Below are 24,654 nucleotides of genomic sequence, written 5' to 3'. Positions count from 1 at the left end.
CTAAAAAGGCAAATGAATTTTGGACTGTATCAACAGAAGTATAGTGCCCAGATCACATGATGTGATTGTATCGCTTTACTCTGCTCTGGTAAGACCTCACCTGGAGTACTATGTTCAATTTTGGGCACCACATTTTAAGAAGGATATAGACAAGCTGGAACGGGTCCAGAGGAAGGTGATGAAGATGGTGAGGGGTCTGGAGACCAAGTCCTATGAGGAAAGGTTGAAGGAGCTGGGGATGTTTAGCCTGGAGAGGAGGCGGCTGAGAGGTGATATGATCACCATCTTCAAGTACTTGAAGGGCTGTCATATAGAGGATGGTGTAGAATTGCTTTCTGTGGCCCCAGAAGGTAGGACCAGAACCAATGGGTTGAAATTAAATCAAAAGAGTTTCCGGCTCAACATTAGGAAGAACTTCCTGACTGTTAGAGCGATTCCTCACTGGAACAGGCTTCCTCGGGAGGTGGTGGGCTCTCCTTCCTTGGAGGTTTTTAAACAGAGGCTAGATGACCATCTGACAGCGATGAAGATCCTGTGAATTTGAGGTAGGTATTTGTGGGTTTCCTGCATTGTGCAGGGCGTTGGACTAGATGACCCTGGAGGTCCTTTCCAACTCTATGATTCTAAGAAAGAAAGAAAGAAAGAAAGAAAGAAAGAAAGAAAGAGAGAGATAAAGAAAGAGAGAGAGAAAGAGAGAGAAAGAAAGAAAGAGAGAGAGAGAAAGAGAGAGAGAAAGAGAGAGAGAAAGAAAGAGAGAGAGAGAAAGAAAAGAAAGAAAGAAAGAAAGAAAGAAAGAAAGAAAGAAAGAAAGAAAGAAAGAAAGAAAGAAAGAAAGAAAGAAAGAAAGAAAGAAAGAAAGATACTTAGGCTGGGTCCTTTGGACAGTCTAATGGGGAAGAAAATTCCATCCATCTTTATGGGAAGGCTGCCAAGGATCCCTCCCCCTTTATATACTGTCACCATTAGTTTTCCATTTGCAACCTGCATCCTCCTTGACCACTAAATGGAACATTTGATCAGTGCATGAGGGGTCTTCTTTTCATCCTTCCACAGTGCAGCAAGACCTGTGGCGCAGGCTTGCGGGTCCGAGAGGTGAAGTGCTACCAAGGAGAAGCTCTGGGACATGGCTGTGATTCATCTTCTAAGCCTGAAGCGAAGCAGATTTGCCAGTTACAACTGTGTCCTACGGATGCTCCAGGTAAAGAAGAGGATTTCCTATGGGACATTCTTGTGAACTTGAGGAAGAAGGTGTCATTGCTAATTTTAATGGCCATGCATTAGAGGTCTTTGTGGTGGTTGTGGTGGTGAACAGTGACTGGTTGAGTTGCTGCTATGTCACAGAAGGAGAGACAGGCAGAAGGCTGCCATTGGCTGAGTTGTTCAGAACAGAGCAGGTAGAAGAGCCTAGAAAAGGAGGAGACAGAAGAAGCAAGGACATTTATTATTTTATTTGTTAAATTTCTGAATCGCCCAATCCCTACTATTGCAGGGCTCTGGGAGATGTACAACAGTAGATAAAAACATAGAAAACCATAAGATAAAATACAAAGATAGCACTAGTGGAGGGGATGGGAAAATGTAAAAGTGGAGGGATTAGCAGGGGTGGCCAACAGTAGCTCTCCAGATGTTTTTTCCCTACAACTCCCATCAGCCTCAGCCATTGGCCATGCTGGCTGGGGCTGATGGGAGTTGCAGGTAAAAAACATCTGGAGAGCTACTGTTGGCCACCCTTGGATTAGAGTGTAGTTGGATGAAGGAGTGGTCCTGAGGAATGAGGGGAAAAGGAAGACAGAAGAGAGAACTTGTGAGGGGCAGGTTAACTGGGAGAAAAGGTGAGAACTATAAAGGTAGGAGAGACTGTAGTTTATTAACTGCTTTAAAATCAGCAGCTAAATCTTTGGAAGAAAATCATCCAAAGCCTGTTGGTGTCCTTGTGAGACATCTCGGCACCTGTTGGGCCAAGACGGATGGCCAAACTGCTGCTCGGGAGCCACATGTGGCTCTTTCACACATATCGTGTGGCTCTGAAAGTCCTCACCCACCCTGTCGACCGGCTTGGAGAAAGCATTTATTGCTTTAAATCACTTATCCAAGCCAAGCCAGCCAGCATCTCGAAGAATTCATTTAAAGTTAACGTTCCTTTCTTGCCACCTCTCCCTCCCCTATCTCTTTGCCTGCATTCCTGTTTTGCGGCTTTCAAACATCTGATGTTCACATCTTGGGCTGTCAAACATCTGACATTTAATCTATGTGGCTCTTACATTAAGCAAGTTTGGCCATCCCTGGGCCAAGGGATCTTGCAATATTTCAAGGATCAGAGGGAGCAGGCATCCATGTAACAGTAATAGTAATAGTAGTTACTATTATTTGTAGTCAGTTTGTGGTTTTGAACATTCTTTTTTAACATAATGGTAACACTGTAAGGTAGGTCAATAGTAACCCTATTTTGCAGGTATTGTGGGTGGAGGCTGCAAAGACATGGTCTACCTAAAGCCTCTAGAAGTAGCAGAGAAATGAAAGAGCATTGACAGATGATTTGTGAGCATCGTGAGGAAGTCTGGTTTTTAATAGGAAAAGAGCATGTGGGCAAGGGAAGCTAAACACTACCTGTTCCTTTTATTTACCTTACCAGTAGTTGCTCAAAGGTTTTTTCTTTCTGCCTGATCTTTCAGCACTGTGGCCAGATTGAGAAAAACATGCTTCAAAGAACAGCATGCAGCAAGGTTAGGGGAGGGAGGGGACAGAGTTTACCAGCCCTCTCCCACATTCTCAATTTTCTGAATGCACACACACGCATTTGCTTGTGAATAAATATACCTGGATGCCTCTATGATGTCACACTGTGGCCCTCAGTTTGCATCTCTTGTCGTGTTTTCCTCCAGATGAAGACTGTGAAGACAAGGCCTCAGCTAACTGTGTGCTGGTCCTGAAGGTGAAGCTCTGTTCCCACTGGTACTACAGGAAGGCCTGCTGTAGATCTTGTCGGAGTAAGGCACTCTGATTTCCTCCACCTGACAGAAACAAGGAGCAGACCACCCTAATAAATGTATTTGGGCTGAAATTCACATTCTGCATCAGAAGCTAAGGTGTCGGGCTATCCTGCCCCACCCCACACGCAGAGAACATTACCTAGCAACTCAAATCAGTTAGGTGGCATTCATGAACAAAACAGGTCATAGCACACAGCCAGCCTCAGAACCCAGCTTCACACAGGCATTTTTGCCACACTGAGAGAAACAGCACAATTCCTACTCCCCCACCCCCATCATGGACTGCTACCTTTTTCTTGAGTTTTCAGAACTACTTTCAACCACCATCTTCCTGTAGTGATTCTGGTTGTCTCTTGTGGATGTCCATATCCTATTTCCTCTGCTCAGCAAGGTGAACTCTGACCTCTGGAGAAGAATACTGGTAATTAGCTTTGATATGGCACCTCAGAGCATTCATAGTCTTTCACATATATTGCTCTGTAAGGTAGGTCATCTTGATATTGCAGATAAAGGAGCTGAGGGTGAGAGAACATGGCTTGTCTGAGATATCTTGACAAGTTCATAGATCCAGAAGAGGCTAGGCCCTGAGGTTTCAGCAGGGGGTGCTGTTGCACTGATGCTGCAAAGCCAATCCTTACGAAATTGTTTTCACACAAAGCCCATATCATTTCTGTGGTATTCGGAAGAAGCATCGAGGCTAGGATGAGTGGCACGGCCTATACAGTGAAGGACATCCACCTTATTGCTTAAGAACAGAGAATGCCTTTTCTCTCTCACTGCTGCATCCAGCTTAGACCTTGAAACACAGGAAGGTGTTTGGAAGAAAGTTGAAGCAGGGAACAGGGTAGCTGTGTGAAACAGGACTTTTCAATAGATGTAGCACATTGCCTGTGGTTAACAGCCTTTCCTCCAGAAGTTTACTGTTTTTTTTTTAAAGTTAACACTTTCAAATAAAGAGAGTGAAATAAACACCTGCTTTGCGACAAAAGTGGAGAGATTTATGGGTCCGTGGAAGAATCTGGGCAAGTAGCCAAGCCATAAACCAAAAGCTGTGGCAGTGGCAAATGTGGGATTGGAGTGAACATGGGGTTCCTAGGAGGGCAGACCTACCCATTGCTCTTACAACAGTTTGGACTGGGTTCTTTTAACACTTCTAGCCCCACTGAGAGACAAGGGGCACAAGCACAACTGACTTTTCATACAGATACCTCACACAGTCTGACTGAGTTTAAAGAGGTTCTCCTGCCCCTACAATGCCACCAGAGGGCTTCTTTCAGATTGTTTAAACTCAGCAATTTGCTTATGAGCTATTGCTTCTCTGAATTCCTAGCCTTTTTAAAAAATTAAAATCTTTTTTTGGGCTACAGACATGCTGTTTTTGAAAAACAGCAGGGATGTCAAACATGTGGCCCAAGGGCCAGATCAGGCCCCCAGAGGGCTCCTATCAGGCCTCCAAGCAACTCACTGTCATCTGCTTCCTTCTTCCTCTCTTGCTTCCTTCTACATCACAGCTTGCTTTACTGCACCGGAGCTACAGAGCAAAGTGCCTATTTTCTCCATTGGCTGACCAGCACATGAAGGAACTTGTGTACAAAAGCTTGCAATGCCCAGCCATTCCATGTTTTCCCCTGGGTGTTAGGCTCAAAGCATTGACCATGAGATTTCTGTAATGAATGTTAATAAATCAAAAGCAGGTTTGCAACTTACAGACACACCTGAACAGCATACTCAAGTTGCTATGGCACATATTTTGATGCAATAATTTAGAGCAAGAGGTGTCAGTTATCAGAAACTGTTAAATAAACAAAACATTGCAAGAGTGCTAATCCTTTAAGTATATTTTACGTTTTTAAAAAAATCTTCATTGTGTTTATCTGTGTCCTTTATGAAGTTCATATCTCTGCTACCTGGCATTACATTTTATGACACAATCTCATTTATGTCGGATCCCTCCCTCATAACAAATGAGTTCGACGTCCCTGGTCAAGAGACTTCTTTAAAGAGCAGGGGTTTTTGAGCTAGAGAATTGTTTAAAAAGGAAAGCTGGGAATTCAGAGAAGCTGGTAGATCATGGCTGTAGATCACCAGAACACTAGTTCCAGTGTCTGTACCCTTAGATGAAACATGGCAGTCGATCACCAGAACCACATCAATATCACATTAGTACAATAGTGATTAGCAATTGAAAAAAAGATACCTCCAAAGTCTTCCGGTGATGGTGGTGGAATGATGGAAGAAAGCTGAGAGGCAAACTTACATGGAAGCAGCCGTGAATCACAAACCGTATCAGTCAGTCATAACAAACATGACATTTTAAAAAGCTTACCATTTGGTGTTTGTTGAAGTAGTCCTTAGTGATATTAGTGGCTGCCAACCTGTTTGGCTTGGCAGTATTTTGACAGATGCACAGTTTGGGGGGATGGGTGTAATTCATGTGGCAGGCATTCAGATTGGTGCCAAACCCGTTCCCCCATCCCCAAGGATCAGGTCCTGTCTGATCATCATAGCCGAACAAAGTGAGTTAAATCATTAAATATGTTCAGTGCAAAATTTATAGCATTCCTACTGCAGCATGTTCACTTCACATGACAAAAATGACGAAAGGCATCAAACAGCCATTTAGTTATTTCAAAGTCCATATTTATTTTTTCTCGATAACTTCCAATCTGGTTCCATAGCTGAGCGACAAACAAAAAGTTAAAAATCAAATGACAGGTCTGAAGTACAAAGATGAGAACAAGAATGGTAACAGATCGGGCATTTCTCTTCTGTTCACAGTGCTTCAGCGACCAGCTGATGACTTCCTATCTGATGATGTACCTTTTGCCCTCCATTCCCCCATGCTACAGATCCAGTTGTCAATAGTTTCTTTCCAGGGATGAGGAGGGAACAATCAGCACCTTGAATTGAGAAGTCTCGGCTTTGACTTGGAACAAAATGAGAGACGTGCCTGTACGTTATTTGTGCAGGGAGCCAGTTTCTGGTGCATTTAACCTTGGGTGTATCAAGATAAGAGCTACAGTGACTGCCCTCCAGCATTTTAACAACTTAGTGTGGTTTCAACAGGAAAGAGCAACACAAGGCTGAGCAATACATGCTGGGATGTTCTGGTCCCTCCCTCAGGTGATGTCAACTTTTGCTTGGGAAGATGGCAGCTATGGAGGAGACATTGTGGGATGTTTGTTACCTCTTCAGAAGTCTGCCCTTGAGGGAAAAAATTTCATTTCATGATAGACAATGATTATAGTAGGCCGTGTAATGTCTGTGATATCATAGAGTTGACTGATATAGTGAGTCTAATTCTGGACTCATGCTTAAATTACCAGTTTGTTTTTGAAATTACCACTGGAAATGGAAATCAAGCTTCCCCAGGAGTACTTTGGTGTTGGATGGAAACTAATCTGGAAGATCCAGCAGTAGTTCCAAATATAATTAAACCATATGTTTTAAAAAGTGCTTCTTCTGAGCTTCAAACTGTATAGTCTTGTCAACCAGTAAAAGATCCAAACTGCATATTACAAAATTTGCCAACTCAGGTCCAGTTTACCTGGATAAAAATTGTTTTCCTCATCATCATATAGCAATTGCGGAGAGAGGAATTTGTAAAATCCATAGGGGTCCAATTCAGCTCAGCAATGGGGTTGGTTTCCTGTCTCCCCTGTGCCCTCTTCCTGAGCCAAAAGCCCCTGAGGAGTAGTGGGGTGAATTCCTCTCCCAAGGCCATTTTGGCTGAGGAAAATGGTGCATCAGAAAGATACCCAAGCTGAATTGGACCCCTGAAGATTTTTAAAATTCCATTTCCCCACAGTTGATGAGCTGCCAAAAATCATAACATGCTATTTGATCCATTTACCAATCAGACTCAGAGGGCCTCTCTGCCTAACTGTTTCTACTTTGTGATGTGCAGCTAGTGGCCTCAGAAGACACCGCCCTCCACTAAGGACCAGATGTGCAGTATGATGAGCATTCACATGTGGCTGTGCACATGGATCTGCGTTCTATAATGGGGCGACTGCCTCCTTCCAAATGGAATTTAAATTAAGGCATGTGGGTAAAACAGAAGCAAAAAATAATCACTACAGCAATCATCACTGGAACAAAATCGGATGTAAACAAGGAAGAGAAATAAGAGTGCATCGCTCTTCGGATATTCGCCGGCACATTTGTCATAAACCACTGAACTGAACTTGCAACTCAATACTAATCATTTCAACCCCATTGGTCACAATGTAGAAGGTAGTTAGTTGGGAGCAAATCCCAATGAGACCAACGAGACAGAAATGTGAAACAGCTGTTCTTACACACACCAAATAAGATGGGATTTCATGTTCCAGCAGCAGCAGCAGGACCTCCATAGGCTTTTTCCTGTGCCAGTAAGATTACATGATAGTTTGGACTCTGCATATTTCTTCCCCAAGCCAGCATCCAGCCCTTTAGAAACTGGGTAGTGCTGGTGTGAAGGGTGTGCTACAGAATGGGCACCTTTCATGTAGCCCAGAGCTTCACACAGTCCCAAATTGACAAAAGCAGAATCCCCATCCCGACAGCTCCCATGCCATGCCACAGCCTGTTCACAAGTTACACTGAATGCACATACAGTCTGCATGTGTATGCACATGTGTCTGTAAGAAAAAGCCAAAGTGCAATGACTTCACGAATGAAAGTAGGAATCGGTACCTGGATAATGTGGGGCTAGATCGCACATTCAGCTGCACATACACTGTACCCAGATCGTACATGTGCTCCCTGAAACTTGTGGACAGGTCTCCAGGCAATGTACGAAACAATTTTCAGCCTCTTTTCACTGCTTGCAAGAGGATACCGCCTATAGAATGAAGGCAGGAAGAAGTGGTAGAATATAGCCCTACTTCAGATGGAAGGTGATAGGATACTTTTTGTTTCCCCTGTTAAAGCAAAGGAATGAATGAAGAGGGGTGCCTGCTTTGAGTTCCTTGGAAGCAGGAAAACATGAAAATGTACTAGAAAGAAGTTTCCTGAATGCAGAATGTTGCAACATTCCCAACCTCCAGGAATTACAACTGATCTCCAGACACTGGAGATTCGTTCATCTGGATAAAATGTCTGCTTTGAAGGATGGACTCTGAAGCATTATATCATGCAGAGCTTCCTTCTTTCCCCAAATTCTGCCCTCCCCTAATCTCCAAGTATTTTCCAACCAGTAGTTGGCAACCCCATTTAAAATATAGAAAGTAGGTTACTATTCTAGTAATGTGGCAGAGTTTTTTTTAAATGAACAATCATTCAAAGGGGCCAACAACAGGGCATCTGAATCAGTGTGGTTCTCTTTACCCCTTCACATGTACCTATTAGTTATACCTCCAGACATGAACAAGGAAAACGCTTAAAAGCAACGCAGCGTGGGAATTTATGTTGGGCAGAATCAGTGTACACAGGAACTGCTAAGAGTTCTCAGATGGCTTGTAAATCATAAAGAATGGCCCAAGTTAGTTTGGTATAGGAAACCCAACAGATCTTATGTCCATAGACCTTTTGGGTTTGCAAAATCAACACATTTCTTTTGAGCAGATGCCTCAACATTACAAAGGAACACTTAGCAAGAAAGTACTTTCTTTTTTGCTCTCATGAAACCTTCAGACAATATGCAATTAAAAACCAAGAGGGCTCTATATTGAACTATAGTCTACTCCCACCACTCCTATACCTGCCTGCATACCCTCAGGCTTACATTAATAATAGTTACCTATATGTTCTGCCAGTCTCGCTGATATTGCAAATTGCCATTCTTCTCCAATAAGTTTGCTGATTCCCTATATCCCTGGTCAGCAACTAGTTGTACAGGAAGGCCACTTTGGGGAGGGGGAAGGGAAGACGGTGAGCTAAAGAAAATTATCACCAAATTCCATGGTCATTAAATTCCTTACCTTATATATAGGTTGTCCCCAGAGTAGCAGTAAAGGGGAGGGAGCTCCAACTGATTGTCCTCAATGGGCCACACCTGGCCTTTCTGCCTCCAGCTTCCAGTTCACCAAGTCACAAAATGTTACAAGGAATACCTGCCATATTCTTGAGCTGTATGGAATTCTCAGCAGATAGACCTATGCATCAGATTCATATTGCATTCCCAGGCGTGGTCAGATAAATTGCTATCCGCTCCCTTTTCTATTACATTAGCAAGAACCTGTCATACTTGTGCATAGATCCAGGTGGGCAGCCATGTTGGTCTCAAGCAGTAGAACAAAGCAAGAGTCAATTTGCACCTTTAAGACCAACAAAGTTTTATTTGGAATGTAAGCTTTTGTGTGCTAGAAGCACACTTTGAGAAAAGTACGGAATGGAACATCAATCTTCTGTTCCAACTTAATTGTTTCAGCCCAGTTAACATAAATTAACAAACACCAGACCCCAACTTGTGACTCTTTTAGGGCTGCCAAGCCCCTGGTCCAGATGGGGAATCCTCCGCCTGGGAGGTTCCCAACCCGCCAGCTCACATCAGGAGGAAACTCCCCCTGCATCACCGGTGCGATGATGTCACCCGGAAGTGATGTCATAAAAATGGTGGCACGCATGCGGGGGCACTCTAGGCGTTTCCAGGGAAATTCTATGGATTTCCCGGATGCTTTTAGCCATTTGGGAGGTAAAGCTCTATGGTATAATAAACACCTAGAGCAGTCCACATGCACGCAGCCATTTTGATTACATCACTTCCGGGTGACGTCACTTCAGCGCACACGCAAAAGTCCCCCACTGGGACTTGAAGAGGACTTGGCAACCCTAGACTCTTTTAATTCTGCATACTAACTCACTGCCCACTTTGTCTATATTTAGGACTGCTTGCTATTCCATACTTTTGTCTGATGAAGTGTGCTTCTAGTACATGAAAGCTTACATGCTGAATAATACTTGTGCATAGTGCTCACTTATATTTTGCAAAGACCAAGGTAGAGCCCATTCAAGATATTCTGTCTTTCCAAATAAGGTATACACAATCTCTTCCTTCCATCAGCCAGTTCCAAGACAACTCAGCCAGGAATTACAAGGGGGGACTTGTTACATGTCCACCAGCTGTCTCACAAAAGACAAAAACAACCTCCTCTGCCCTTTCTGCTCCTCTCCTCCAGGCAGCAATGTCACTGAGAGAAGGGAGGCCCACATTCAAATGGAGACAAATTCAGAAAGAAAAGCAGGATGCTACCTACCCAGTGCCCTGCTGCTAGGCCAGGGCAGGAAGGATATATAACGGGTGGCCAAACTGCATCTTGAGAGCCACACCTGGCTCTTTCACACGTATTGTGTGGCTCTCAGAGTCCCCACCACACCATCAACCATCTTGGAGAAGATATTTCTCTCTTTAAATAATTTCTCCAAGCCAAGTCAGCTGGAAGCTTGGAGAATGCATTTAAAGTTAAAATAGCTTTCTTTTCCCACCTCCTCCCCCCCCCCCAATCTATTTACCTGTCTGCCTTCCTCCCTCCCTCCCTCCCTCCCTGTGGCTTTCAAACATCTGACATTTGCGTCCTGCAGTTCTCAGACATCTGATGTTTATTTGATGTGACTCTTACGTAAAGCAAGTTTGGCCACCCCCGTTATATAACAACACAAGTTAGCCTTGGTAAGGATAACAGCAGCCATGAAGCAGAGACAAATTACATGTCTGGCCATCTTGCATTCCCACACTTTTCAAAAGACTTGTAGGCCCAGCTAGGAAACCACAAGATGCTACAGAAAAGAACTGTGAATTCTTGTATATTCGCTCACAGGAGTGCAAAAGGTCTCAGATCTCATAAGGAAGTCCTTAGATTTCATTCACATACAAGGATTATCACACAACTAGCAGTGGTTCACCAGGCCAACAGCTTGAAGACAGCTCCTGGATTTCAGACTGCACATAGAGGATTGTATAATGGAATGCTCTACTAATTAAAAAAAAAATGCCACACCTATGCAACAGGTTTTCTGTGATCAAGGCATCTTTCTGTGCGACAGCATTTATTTGTGGTCTAGCCTTTTCCCTCAATTGTTAGTTCTATACAGGACCAGATCTACATGTTTTTGAGGGATGCCAAAATTTAAAAAATGACACCCCCTTATGGGCCTATTCTATCTTATGGGCTCATAGAATAAAATGGACTTCATGCCCAATTTGGCGCCCCCACTCTGGCAGTGCCCAGGGCAAGTGCCCCATCTGCCCCCCCCCCCCCCAAAAAAAAGATCCATCGCTGGTTCTATATAAGCCAGAAAGTTTGTGTTTCATGGTGGAATGTTCCTAAGCTTGATAGCTGTGAGTTGGGAAACATCTGGAGATTTTGGATGTGGAGCTTGAAGAAGGGAGGGACTTCAATGGGGTACAATGCCACAGAGTTCACCTTCCAAGGTGGCCATTTTCTCCAGGTGACCTGATCTCTGTCGCCTGGAGATCAGTTGTAATTCCAGGAAATCACCAAACACCATCTGGAGGTTGACAACTCTAAATATTCCTGAAATCTTCCACTAGCAGTTGGAAGGGGTACACAGCACCATCCTAAGCTGAGTTACATCCTTCTAAGGCCACTAAAGTGAATGTGCTCAGAATGATTTAACTCTTCTTAGGATAGGGTTGCCAGGTCTGTGTTGGAAAATATCTGGAGACTTTGAGGGGTGGAGCCAGGAAAGGGTGAGGTTTAGGGAGGAGGGGGGGTCTCAGCATGGTACAATGCCATACAGTCCACCCTTCAAAGCAGCCATTTTCTCCAGGGGAGCTGATCTCTGCCAGGGTGCTGAAAATCAGTTTGGTGTAGTGGTTAAGTGTGCGGACTCTTAACTGGAAGAACCGGGTTTGATTCCCCACTCCTCCACTTGCACCTGCTAGCATGGCCTTGGGTCAGCCATAGCTCTGGCAGAGATTGTCCTTGAAAGGGCAGCTGCTGTGAGAGCCCTCTCCAGCCCCACCCACCTCACAGGGTGTCTGTTGTGGGGGAGGAAGGTAAAGGAGATTGTGAGCCGCTCTGAGACTCTTCGGAGTGGAGGGCGGGATATAAATCCAATATCTTCTTCTTCTTCTTCTTAAAAGCAGGAGATCTCCAGGCCCCAACTGGAGGCTGGCAACCCTACCTTAGGATGGCACTGACAATCCAGGACATTCTGCCAACTGATACACTGTTTGTCTAGAGAGATTTTTACATAGCTACTCTTCACAGAATTGTAGCTCTAGTAAATTTAAAATGCCATTCAAATTAATAGGGTTGGAGTGGGGGCGGGGAGAATTAAATACTGATTTCCATGGCTGCCCAGTGTGCTGAATCTATTTGGGATCTGTGACCAGATTGAGATTATAACGTGTTTTCTCAGGAACGAATCCCATTAATATAAATCGGTATATCAGTAACATTTTGTATTTAGGAAGAGGTCCAATCCAATGGGAAAGTGGACCGTTTGTGCTTACTTAACTAGATAGGCCAAAATTGGCTGGATGATTTGGCAAAGAGAGACCTTCTGGGCAAAGCTAGTATGGAAAGACCTTTTGCCCACTCCTTGAAGGATCACACCAGTAACTATTCCAATACAAGGTACAGTACCTGCCATGAGCAAAGGGTGAAGTTGCAAGTCGTACCAAATTCATAAAGCACTACAGTACACTCCCGATCCCGAATTCTTCATTTAAAAACTGCCAATAAGTATCTTACAAATGAATAAACCAGTCAAACTCAGTATTTCGTTACAAAGACTCCCTTCTGCTCAGGCATTCTTTACCATGCAAAACCTTCCAAATAAAGCCTTGCAAATTAAAAGTCGGTTATAGGAGCATCTTGCTCAGTTTCTTTAGAAGTAATATCATTTGGCAGCCTTTGAACAGGACGGAAAGGGAGACGGGGGAAGAAACCCCATAAAACTCCAGCTCTTTGTTGTGGTGCAGTTTTTATATTTTAAGATTCTTTGTTCTTAAGGAAGATTGCAAGACTTTGTTCTTAAGGAAGATTGGTTTTTTTTTTTGCATTGGAAGAGCCGTCACTGTTCAGAACCAGCTTGTCACACCACTAGTCCCTCATCTCCCAGCTTTTCTCCCCTGGCCTTTAACTTTTGCATATCTTCATTTGCGTGTGTGCTCGCAAGTGCATGCCAGTGTGCACGTGTGTGGAATAAGCAGAGAATGGCTGCCCTATTTTACATTCTAAAACAGATGAGAGTATTCCATTGCAATTCTTATACTACAGGACCATTCCCTTCCTGTTCCCCCACCCACCCTCCGTCCACTTTCCAATGAATAAAAGTGCTAGAAGTGAGTTTAGCAGGGCTTTCGCCATTCTTCTGGCAAACGCCATCATCATCACCAAGAATAGCAGGTCCCAAGAGACTGTGTGTTGACCGACTTTAGTGTGAACTCACATTACCCGTCATGGGAGGTCAGTGGGTATTGCTTTGGAGAGAGTGACGAGAAGGGTTTGCCAAGTGTAGACACCAAAGATGCTGGGGAAGGGGAGCTAGTTTGCAAGAGTCTTTAAATACAAGTCAGCTTGTACTGTACATAGCCCTCCTTAGACAAGACCCTTAAGTGGATACAGCAACAGCGGTTGCCAACTCCAAAACAACCAAGTTCAGCCTTCTGGTTACCAAGTTCCTTTCTTTTCCTTCAGGAAGAACCTTCCTCAACAGGAGCAATGTCAGGTCTCAGACTCACATTTCATTTTCGTTGGAAGGTTTCCATCGCAAACCCACAAAACTGAAAATCCCCGTCACCTCGAGGGGATCCCACGGAAGCACCCTGTGAGAAACAGTGATCATACTTCTGTACTAAAAGCCCTCGGGTTTGGAAAGGTCTCGTGGATGATACAGTGATGGGTCACCGGGTAACTCTGGAGGGTCGCCATTTTGATGGGCAGCCCCATTTCCTTGCAGCACGTGGGTGTGTAGGTGATCCTCTCGCCTCCATTGCGCACCATATCAGCGGTCCGTATGTAAAAGGGAGAGCTGTAGGGGGAACAGGTTGGGCAATAGTTCCGATGGCCCTGCTTGTTAAGCTCATGGGGTGGAAAGGAGAAGTTGCCGTGCCCGTCCATGATACGAGAGTTGCAAGCGTTGCACATGGCATAGTGGGAGTGAGGGGGCAAGTCAGCCTCCTCTTCCTCCTCTTCCTCCTCCTCTTCCTCTTCATCAGAATCATCTTTCTTGCAGCAATAATACTAAAGCAAGAGCAAAAGGATCTGCAGTCAGCAAAAATGTGCATTTTAGGAATACAATAATTTTGGTTTTGGATCCAGTGCTAGATCTTCACTAGAAGAAGGGAGGGAATTTCCCCAGTTCCCCACCCACACTGCAGGAAAAACTCACCAGTTAACATCAGTCCTCTCTAGGAATCCCTGGAAACTCCATGGTGTTACTTTAGAATTTTTAGAGAGGCATGACATCTCTTCTGGGTTCCCTCAGTAAGTAACATCAAACCATCATTGATGGCCACCCTCATGTTACACATCCCCAAGTTTTCCTTATGTAGAAATAAAAGGAAGCAGCCCTGGCAACACCTTTTTGGAGTTTAGAGTGCCCACAGAGCTTCATCTACAATAATGTTATTCATTACACCAGTAATTTTGCAACTACCTTGTAAGGCTGGCTAGTGTTATAGCCTAACTACATGACACATACTGTAGGGCTGCTCCAGGTCCTGTTGACTAGACTTGCCTGCGGAACAACCAGGGCTTTTTTGAGCAAGAACGCACAGGAACACAGTTCCGGCTGGCTCAGTGTCAGAGGGTGTGGCCTAATATGCAAATGAGCTCCTGCTGGGCTTTTTCCGCCAAAAAAAAAAAAAAGGCCCTGGGCACAACTGGTGGGAAATCAATCACTTGCACTGGGGAAAACAGAAGCTTGGGGGTGGAGCAACACCAGCGAGAAATTGGTCCTGCTCTTTTTATACAGTCAGACTTCTAAGGCAAATGAATCGGCAGGACTTCTTGTTAGGGGTCTCTCCACCCATCTTTTCATTGTTTGGTCTCTTTTGGCTAAGGACCTCCCATTAAAAGGATACCACTGGGATCAGCGAGAACTGCAGCTGCCCTCTGAGGGAGAAGGAAACAGTCCCTTGGCAGAAGAATCCCTTACCTGTAACCTACAATAACAGAGAACAGCAATAATACACAGCAAGATAACTGTTGCTAGTATTCCGCCAGTGATCACAACAGTTCCTGCTGTCATCCGCCCGATTCTCCATCAAACTCTAGAAAAGACCAAAAAGAAGTGAGTGAAATGTAAGGTTCTTTGAAACCCACGGTCCTCCTAGCTACAGTTCTGGGTCTCCAAGTTCAGCCACTGTGGTTCCCCTCTCTTATTTGAAATGAGTCTTTTAAATTACACAGAAATGAGATCTTAGTTGAGTTACTAGTTTTCCCAGTTAGTCCATAACACAATAAACAAAAGCTTCATTTGATGAATCAGTCAAGGGCCAGCTTTTAAATCACAAATTTAATCAGAGGACTGCAGGGTAAGGATACCCTTGTTTGCTTCCTTCTTGATAGGCAAGATTATCTGAGTTCTGACATAATTGCTGAAAGAGGGAAGAACAAGTATTAAAGCTGACCTTCAGTTCTGAAAATGGTAATGAATAAAGATTCAGCCCAGTAGCATGTTGAAGACCAAACAAAGCTTCATGCAAAGTATAAGGTTTTGTGTGCATGCACACTTCTTTAGATACAAAGAAATGGAAATTACCAGAAAGATAGACAAAGGGTGGGCAGCAAATTAGCACACAGCATAATTAAGACATTTAAGAGACTCCAGGATCAAACAGGAATAATAAGCTTAGGTTATCATTTGTTTGGGTTTAATTCTGGGGGAAAACATATTGAAGGAAATAAATATGTCAAAATTGGAGACTGATGTATCCTTAACTGTGGAATGCTGAGAGTAATCAGTCTAGAACCATACTATTCTTTGCTTAATCACTAGGTGGCAGTAGTTCACCATCATGAGAAATAAGAATTTACCCAAGGTCTCTGACCAACCTAATTTGGGCAGGGAGGGGAGGGGAGGTAGCTGCATGTAATATGCTGCAGAAAGGATTTTAGTTTTGCTTGTTTGGAAAGTTAAAGGGTGGGGGGAGATCCTAGAAAATACAACATTCTAAACTTGTGTCAGGCCAAACCAGATGAAATATATAACATGAATCGAGTTGAGATTCATACATAATATTGGGGATCTAAAGTTCCCAAGCACTCTGGAGCCCAAATAAGCTCAGGGGAGTAGCACAGAGGGATGAGAGGCGACAGCCTTCCTTTCCACACCATTTCCCCAAACTGAAACAACCATGGCGGGTGCTCTTTGCCCTGCTGTGGGGCTCATGTGCAATGACTATAGCACATGGTGCCTCGCTTTGAGGCAAACAGCCCCTCTCATGGCCACTTTGGCTCAGAAAAACAGCCCAGGCAGAAAACAGTGCCTTCATTCTCCTGTGCCATGCTTCCAAGCTGAAATGGGCCCCAGAGCACTTAAGATCTTTACTTCCCTGACATTACACATGACTGCAAGTTGGATGGAGGAATCCCAGCCTGATTTGTGTTCTTTGTATTGCCAAGTTTGGCCTGTACTGATAAAATCTTGACTCCTCCCCCCTCCCCCCCCCCAATTTACCATGACTTCTCAAGGCTGCAGAAGACAAAAAATGCTTACGTTCAGTGAAGGGTGCGTTGGACCTGCAAGAGAGAGCACAGAAGAGAGGTGAGAGTTAAGAACTGTTGGAAGGGAAAGACTGGGCGCTGTCCCCTATCTCAGCCTCAAGACTGCATGGCAAAAGAGTCAAGATAACTAGATAGATTAAGCTTCCTTCCTGTGTTTATTCATCTGCCACTGTCCCTTTGAAATGTAGAATACTACTCTCAGGAAAACTGCCTCTCCTTCCTTCCATTTCTCCTCTCCCACTTCCCTTGCACACACACCAAGAAGGGGGACACGCTGTCTCCATCATGGCGCCATGATTTAGACGCCCTCTCATCATCTGCATCCATCCCTAGTAAGTTAGACTAGTATACTATCCTGTCTCTATCCTTTCCTATCTAGAATGTAGTTCCATAATAAAGTCACTGTTATTAGCAGCCATTCCTCCAAGAGCTTAAAGGGCTCTTCGTACAGGGCATACTGTAAGCTCCAGGAGGACTGGATGCATCAGGGGTGTGTGGCCTAATATGCAAAGGAGTTCTTGCTACAAAAAAGGCCCTGGCCTTGATTATTAGTTATAAACTGAATAAGTGGTTCTGTGTAACTTTGCGACCAAGCTGCTGCAAAGATGCTCCTCTGTGTGTCACATTAATGCACTCTGTAAAACTAGATCTGGGAACTGGACTAACTATGCCAGCTCTCCCAACATAAACAGCTCTCATTTTTTATGCTATGGAATCTCTTAGGAGCAGCAGGAAGCAGGCACCCATTCAACACTTTACAAAGTAGGACAAGTGCAGGGTGGGGGAGTTACTTCCCCATTTTTGCTGCTCCACACGCACAGAATACTTCACATGGAACAGCAAAAACAGAGAACTACCCACTCCCCCAACAACACTATTTCAGTGTGGCAAACTGCTCGGGGGTGGGGGAGGGCAGAAGCCCTTCCTCTTCCCACAATGGCAGGGGGTCATTTTGTAGAAAAAGAGGTGCCAGATCACATTAGCACAACTCATTTGCATAATTCATTTGCATATGCCACACACTCCAGACAGCTCAGCATCTACCTTAAAATGCTTCTTAAATTATAATAGTCATAATAAAGCCTTACTCCCATCATACTTTTTAAAATTACTTTCTCCTGTGTGGCCACAGTGGTGTCATGAGCCCTGACGAGGAGGAGCTGGAAGGGTTAACAGACCTAAAAAAAGGCAATCGAAATAATCCCGCCAATTATAGGCCCATAAGTCTTTTAAATATAATAAGTAAGATCTATACAAGACATCTTTTAGAAAAACTAGAAATATGGATGGAACAAGAAGAAATTATTCCCCTGGAACAGGCTGGATTTAGGAAAGAAAGGTCGACAATCGAGCACTGCCTGATATTGCAACAGCTAATTGGGAAGTACTCTGCCAGAGGTACAACTGCTCTATATGCTGCTTTTATTGATTTAAAGGCAGCATTTGATTCCATTTCAAGGCAACGATTGTGGCAAAAACTAGCGGCTTCTAATATTGATAAAAGGCTGCTATTTCTTATTCGTGGACTCCATGAAGAATCATTTCTTAGAGTGAGATGTAATATGCAGGGATTACTTACAGAACCAATAAAAACTCAGAAGGGTGTAAGACAGGGTTGCCTTTTGGCCCCCATCCTATTTAACTACTATATCAGTGATATGGTGGAACATATGACTGATACTAAATTTCACCCCCCAAAGCTGGCTCTTCGCCATCTTCCAGTACTGCTATATGCAGACGATGTGGTACTGTTATCTAGAACACCTATTGGGTTGCGGAGAGCATTAGACAGCTTTGTTAAGTACTGCGAAAATGAACGGTTGGTAATAAACTTTGAAAAAACAAAAGTGATGGCATTTGGCAAAAAAGCCAAGAAGAGGTATTGGACTATGAAAGGGAAGAAAATAGAACAAGTAACAAAATTTACTTATTTGGGAATGGTAATTCAGAATACAGGTGCCTATACTGAACATTGTAATATGAGGGTGGAGAAAGCTGAGAAAACAATGTACGCTATCCTGAGATTTTTTCGCTCTAAGGGGGCCTTCTATGTTCCGGCAGCACTGAAACTGTTCCAATACAAAGTGTTAACACAATTGCTCTATGGTATTAACCTGGGCATTTCGGCTAAAAAACTGAAGGCTCTCGAGAAAGTGCAATCTAAATTTCTTCGTAACGTTTTGCAGCTTCCGCCAGGTGTGTCAAATGCCCTTTTGCGTTTAGAAACTGGGCAAATGAGAATTGAGGCCAGAATTATGTTATCTTCGGCATGTCAATGGCTAAGGATCCATAAAAACAAAAAAGGCCTCTTCCCTTTAATAACTCAAGACCCCTATAGGCCAAGGTGGCTGCAATTGGTCAGAAGCAACTTAGAAAGTGTAGGATTCTCACTTGAAAACCTCTTGGCGCAGAGCTATGCCAAAGCAAAAAGTATTATCAAACAAAGAATCTGCGATATAGAGAGACAAAGGGATCTAGAACAGGCCCCCTCTTTTTTAGCAGCTACTGAGACCAAATATGTTATGAGGACGGCCAAGTACTTTTTTTATTTGGAGGTACCAGCCCACAGAAGAGCCTTTACGTTGGCTCGATGCGCAGCCATGCCCTCAAAGGTGCTAGAAGGGAAATATAGAAAAGTCCCGTATGAAGACCGATGCTGTCCTTGTGCTATGGGAGAGGTGGAGTCGATGACTCATATGTTTTTTCGATGCCCTTTCCACCAGGTACAGAGGGATAGGTTTGTTTCCCCGTTTGTAGTTAAACCAATGGCAGACGCGGACGAGGCATGTTTGGAGAAACTTTTGGTGGATGCAAGTCCAACTATCTCTAGACAGATAGCCAAATTTTGCCATTATCTTGTGAAGTTCCATACTAAGAAACAAGAAACTGCATGTCTTGTATGATCTCTTGGAATTTTAGTTTATAAATGTTTTTATATACTCTGATTTAAAGGATTTATATAAATTGGAACTGACTTGAATTTTAAAATTGGTTCAATTATGTTTTAGTTATCTTGGATTGTATAGGTGGGGAAATGTTTATGTATTTTATTGTATTTTATGTTTTTTTAGGAGGGTATTTTATACTATCTTAGGTATTTTAGGAGGGTTTTATATGATGTGTTATAGTTTTAATATTGGTCTATGACTGTAATAAAGTTCATTCATTCATTCAGACCTAAAAGAATTGCCAGCCAGTTCCTCAGCTGAACAAACAGCAGCTGGCCCATCAATCACTCTCCAGGCACCAGTGTCAGCTGTTGACGATCAATCTCCTCCAAGCTCTCCTCCTCCCATCTCAAGAGTTCGAAGCAGGCTCCAGAAAGAATTTTCAGAGCGAAGACATGAGGCATGCCAATGCTTCAGATCTCTCAGCCCTGAGTTCTAGCAGAGTCACTGCCACTCAGGAAGCAGGCTGATTGAGACTCCCATATAGCTTCCACCCAGGACCTGGTAACCTTGTGGAAGCAACAAGTCTATTCTCTGGCTTGCATCCATGCCCCTTCCTGATCCTGATCTACTTGATTTCCTTGGCACCCTGACCTTTTGGCTTTTGGACACTGACTTCTGATTTCTGTTTGTGATTCTGCATTGGTGACTTGGCTCCTGCTTGACTTCCTGAACTTTGACCTTGGACTGGTTTTGGACTCCTGCCTGCCTGCACCCTGAGAACGTAACAAGTGGCATGAGGAAGATTCCCATCTGTCTGCTTGATATGTTTTGGAATGTTTTGTGGGGGGAAATATAAGAAAGTTTGTCAAAACTTAGAGCTTAGCAAAATTCTCACAGGGGGTTTGAACTATGGAGCCCAGAAGCAAGGGGGGTTTTTTTTGGGGGGGGGAGGTGTTTTAAGAAAAAAAGACTACAATAAAATGTAGAGGTTCTGGAGCTCCACTCCTGTGAGCTCCTGCCCAAAATGAGGCCTGCACAATGGTATTCTGAACCCCAAAGGACTATCCTTTATTTTTAAACAGCCATTCCCTGCAGTGGCTGCGCCCTGATCTAAAGGCTCCAATTTGGCATTCCTAAGCAATGCATAAGGCAATCCTGAACAGAGTCATGCCCTTCGAAATCCATGGAAGTCACTGGGTTGAAAAGGGTATAACTCTGTTTAGGGTGGTACTGTGTCCTTTATAAAGTTGATATCTCTCCTCCCTTACATTACATTTTATGACATACATGAGTCCCATTCGTGTCGGATCTGGCCTTCCTACCAAATGAGTTTGACACCCCTGTTCTAATTTCTTTGCAGGTCCTTTATTTGTTTGTTTGTTTGTTTAATTCAGTGGCCCCATGGCGCAGGGTGGTAAAGCAGCAGTACTGTGATCTGAACTCTCTGTTCACGATCTGAGTTCGATTCCAGCGGGAGCTGGATTCAGGTAGCCGACTCAGCCTTCCATCCTTCCGAGGTGGGTAAAATGAGTACCCAGCTTGCTGGGGGGAAAGTGTAAAAGACTGGGGAAGGCAATGGCAAACCATCCTGTAAAAAGTCTGCCGTCAAAACGTTGTGAAAGCAACGTCACCGCAGAGTCGGAAACAACTGGTGCTTGCACAGGGGACCTTTCCTTTTCCTTGTTTAATTCATTCATACCCCAACTTCCCCCAAAACCTTTAGTAGCTTTATATTCCATTCCCCAAAGGGGAAAGATAACAATAAATGGATTTGGTGAAGGGGTAGTTCAGTTTTATTACTACGATCAGCAACCAGATCCAACTGACAAAACATTAAGAGGTATGCAGCTCTTCAAGTTAAGCTCCAGTTAAAATAAAAATAGACAATAGAGCAAAAAACAAAACAAATCCAATACAATTACATAATAGAAAGAGAATAAAATATAAAATATATAAAAGGGGTAGCAGAAAGCTTTGCATTAGACACTTCAGAATGGACTGCCAGTGCAGATATGAAAGTCCCAGGTTCAATCCCCAGCAACTCCTGTTAAAGAGGACCAGAACAATCAATGTGAAACATCTCTGCCTAAGACCCAGGAAGGCCAGTCAGAGGAGACATTGACCCTGACAGGTAAAAGGTCTGCTTTATATGCTCTCTTCTCTATATAAAACGGTTAGCTATTTTGATGGATTATGCTGGGTTCGGCAGAACGAGCCAAATACTCACTCTGAAACTGTCCCAAACGGCACTTGTGTCACATGGACCCGAGATGTGAAGGCTGATGCCGGAAGCGCCACATGGTCACCGAGAGCTCAGTTTGCCCCTAAGGAGGAGAAAACCACAAATGGAAAATTCAGCACTCATTTTACCACAGGGACCAAAAACTAGGGCTGCCAAAGAGCCATTTTGCTCTCTCTCTTTTTTGCTTGTTAATTGCTTTGGGCACAATTTCCAGAATGTTTTGTCACTGGAAATCCTAAGTGAACAGAGCTCTGAGTGTCTTCCTGATGGGTTTAGCACACATATGCCAAGTGCTAGTCCACATGTTCACCAAGAAACCTCTACCTGATCACACTGCACTCCGTTTTTTTTCTGAGAAGTTTCTGGAGGTGGTGGCTAGCTCTGTCTTGCAGTATACCATCCAAGGTGCACATTCTTTGCAGTGAGGGCAAGCACAAAACAATCAAGTCGTCACTGAGGCCAACTGACAGCCAGAGACCGATGTGCAGGGATGTGTATTTTTGGTCAGCTTTAAAACCTGCATCCCGCCAAGTCACACATAAGCACTGCAGTGTGGGAATGAGTCAAACCTCCCTCTCTTCACCCCCATTTGAATCAGGCCCCTGCACAACTTCTGTTAGCATTTTTAAAACAGCATTTCTCTGTTTTTGCCCCTTCAGATGTGATCAGAGATGCCTAGAGTCATTCGTACCACCTTTCTAGCTGCTTCTTGGAAAATCTGCTATGGAAGACTGTGAGTTCGGCCACCCAGGTGAACATTTTATAGCAAGAAGAAAAATCCTTCTTCAGAGTTGCATTCATCAAGCCAAATGAAGAGTCAGACTCAGGGGTCGTTTTGTAGAAAAAGAGGCGCCAGAGCTCATTAGCGCAACTCATGTGCACATGCCACACACCTCTGACATCACCAGAAGGTGTACTAAATTATATCAGCTCAGCATCTACCCTAATGCTTCTTGAATTACGATTGTCATAATAAAATCTTACTCTTATTATAGTTTTTAAATTTTTTTCTCCTGTGTGGACACAGTGGCATGATGAAGGTTTCCATCTGCCTGCTTTATATGTTTTGGTCATTTCCCCGTTTTTTTGTGGGGGGAAATATTAGAAAGTGTGTCAAATCTTAGAGTTCAGCAAAATTCTCACAGGAGTTTGCACAATGAGTTTGCACAATGGAGCCCAGAAGCAATTATTTTGAGAGGGGAGGTAAGAAGGAGAAAGCACAATAAAATGCAGAGGTTCTGGAGCTCCACTCCTGTGAGCTCCTGCCCAAATGAGGCCTGGTCAGACTTGATATAATCTCCCCACCTCTCCCCAGGTCATTCAATAAAACAGACTTTTAAAAATCTGACAGGTGAAAGCTTCTTCACATATTATACCCAGGATACACTTTAAAGAAAAATCTCAGGTCTATCACCTAAAAACATAAAGTACAAATGTGCCAAACAAGTATTGAAAAGTATTGCTGAGCAGTCAGGTTAGAACGGATAAAAGGAAGTACTTCTTCACCCAAAGGGTGATTAACATGTGGAATTCACTGCCACAGGAAGTGGTGGCGGCTACAAGTATAGACAGCTTCAAGAGGCGATTGGATAAGCATATGGAACAGAGGTCCATCAGTGGCTATTAGTCACAGCCTATTGTCGGAACTCTTCACCTGGGGCACTGATGCTCTGTATTCTTGGCGCTTGGGGGGCAGGCACAGTGGGAGGGCTTCTAGCCCCACTGGTGGACCTCCTGGTGGCACTTGGCTTTTTTGGCCACTGTGTGACACAGAGTGTTGGACTGGATGGGCCATTGGCCTGATCAATATGGCTTCTCTTATGTTCTTATGGAAATAGTACCAAAGAGTGATTAACATGTGGAATTCACTGCCACAGTAGGTGGTGGCGGCAAAAAGCATAGCCAGCTTTAAGAGGGAATTGGATAAACATACAGAGCAGAGGTCCATCAGTGCCTATTAGCCACAGCATATTGTTGGAACTCTCTGTTTGGGGCAGCGATGTTCTGTATTCTTGGTGCTTGGGGGGCGGGCAAAGTGGAAGGGCTTCTAGCCCCACTTGTGAACCTCCTGATGGCACTTTTTTTTTTTTGCCACTGTGTGATAGAGTGTTGAACTGGATAAGCCATTGGCCTGATCCAATATAGCTTCTGTTATGTTCTTATGTAATATATATCATGGTAAACACTCATCAAACAGAGAGCTAGGCTTGGCCGCCTTATCATGCTGAATGCAAACATGTTGCTTGGTAACATGTTAACAAGGGATCATGAACATTTGAAGTGATTTATTTTTTTGGAAAATTTATACGTTGCCTGTTCAGAGAGCTTGCTTAAGGTAGTTTACAAAATAAAATATGATAAAACCACAAAACATGAAACTCTTTTTAAAAATCAAATAGCTATTGAAACCCCAGCCATAGCATAAAAGAGCACTTAATGCACATGAGTACATTTTTACTCCAATTCTATTCTAAGATAATTTTGAGTTCAACATAAACACATTAACATGACCTACAGGATCAGGCCAACTTCTATCTAACCAGCAAATGAAGCTGCAGCCATTACAACTCTTTCCTAGGAGTAAGCCTCATTGACTAAAACAAGAGTGATATCTCTAACCATCCTTTTGATGACATATCTGTATTACAGACTAGATCGGTCGCTCTATCTCCCCAAGATTTCTGGGAAATGAAGTTGTGATATTAGCAAGAGCTATCTAGCAGAATTCTGTGCACTACAACTCCCAGGATCCTCTGGGATGGGAAAGCCACCCTTGCAGCATTGCTATGCCCTATAGCTCTCTTGGGGACTCTTGTAAGCCCCCCCTTCCATCTCTGAGAACCACAATTTTGGATTCCCGTAGCTGCTTAGCTGGCTGGCAGCAACCCCACAATTATCCTCCTTCCGGT

General features: G+C 43.8%; 2 protein-coding genes across 4 annotated transcripts in view; one reads left to right on the top strand and one right to left on the bottom strand.

Moving 5' to 3' along the window:
- LOC132566960 (ADAMTS-like protein 2) overlaps positions 1–3,108 on the top strand; it is a 32,923-nt gene extending 29,815 nt beyond the window's left edge. For both annotated transcript variants that reach the window (XM_060232506.1, XM_060232507.1), the window contains exons 17-18: positions 1,054–1,198; positions 2,883–3,108. In XM_060232506.1, coding sequence (XP_060088489.1) covers positions 1,054–1,198; positions 2,883–3,001 — 264 coding nt within the window. In that variant the 3' untranslated portion in view covers positions 3,002–3,108. The remainder of the gene's footprint in view (positions 1–1,053; positions 1,199–2,882) is intronic.
- Positions 3,109–12,584: 9,476 nt separating this feature from the next.
- LOC132567693 (protein FAM163A-like) overlaps positions 12,585–24,654 on the bottom strand; it is a 111,667-nt gene continuing 99,597 nt past the window's right edge. Inside the window, exons 2-5 of one of the 2 annotated variants that reach the window (XM_060233369.1) lie at positions 21,731–21,827; positions 16,605–16,627; positions 15,042–15,156; positions 12,585–14,125 (exon numbers count right to left, since the gene is read on the bottom strand). In XM_060233369.1, coding sequence (XP_060089352.1) covers positions 13,724–14,125; positions 15,042–15,134 — 495 coding nt within the window. In that variant the 5' untranslated portion in view covers positions 15,135–15,156; positions 16,605–16,627; positions 21,731–21,827 and the 3' untranslated portion in view covers positions 12,585–13,723. Of the gene's footprint in view, positions 14,126–15,041; positions 15,157–16,604; positions 16,628–21,730; positions 21,840–24,654 lie in introns of those variants that run through there. The other variant, XM_060233367.1, reaches the window with a different exon arrangement.

Source organism: Heteronotia binoei, chromosome 2 (genome assembly GCF_032191835.1).
Source record: "Heteronotia binoei isolate CCM8104 ecotype False Entrance Well chromosome 2, APGP_CSIRO_Hbin_v1, whole genome shotgun sequence".
Classification (NCBI taxonomy): domain Eukaryota; kingdom Metazoa; phylum Chordata; class Lepidosauria; order Squamata; family Gekkonidae; genus Heteronotia; species Heteronotia binoei.
This window is presented reverse-complemented; position numbering and strand designations above follow the sequence as displayed.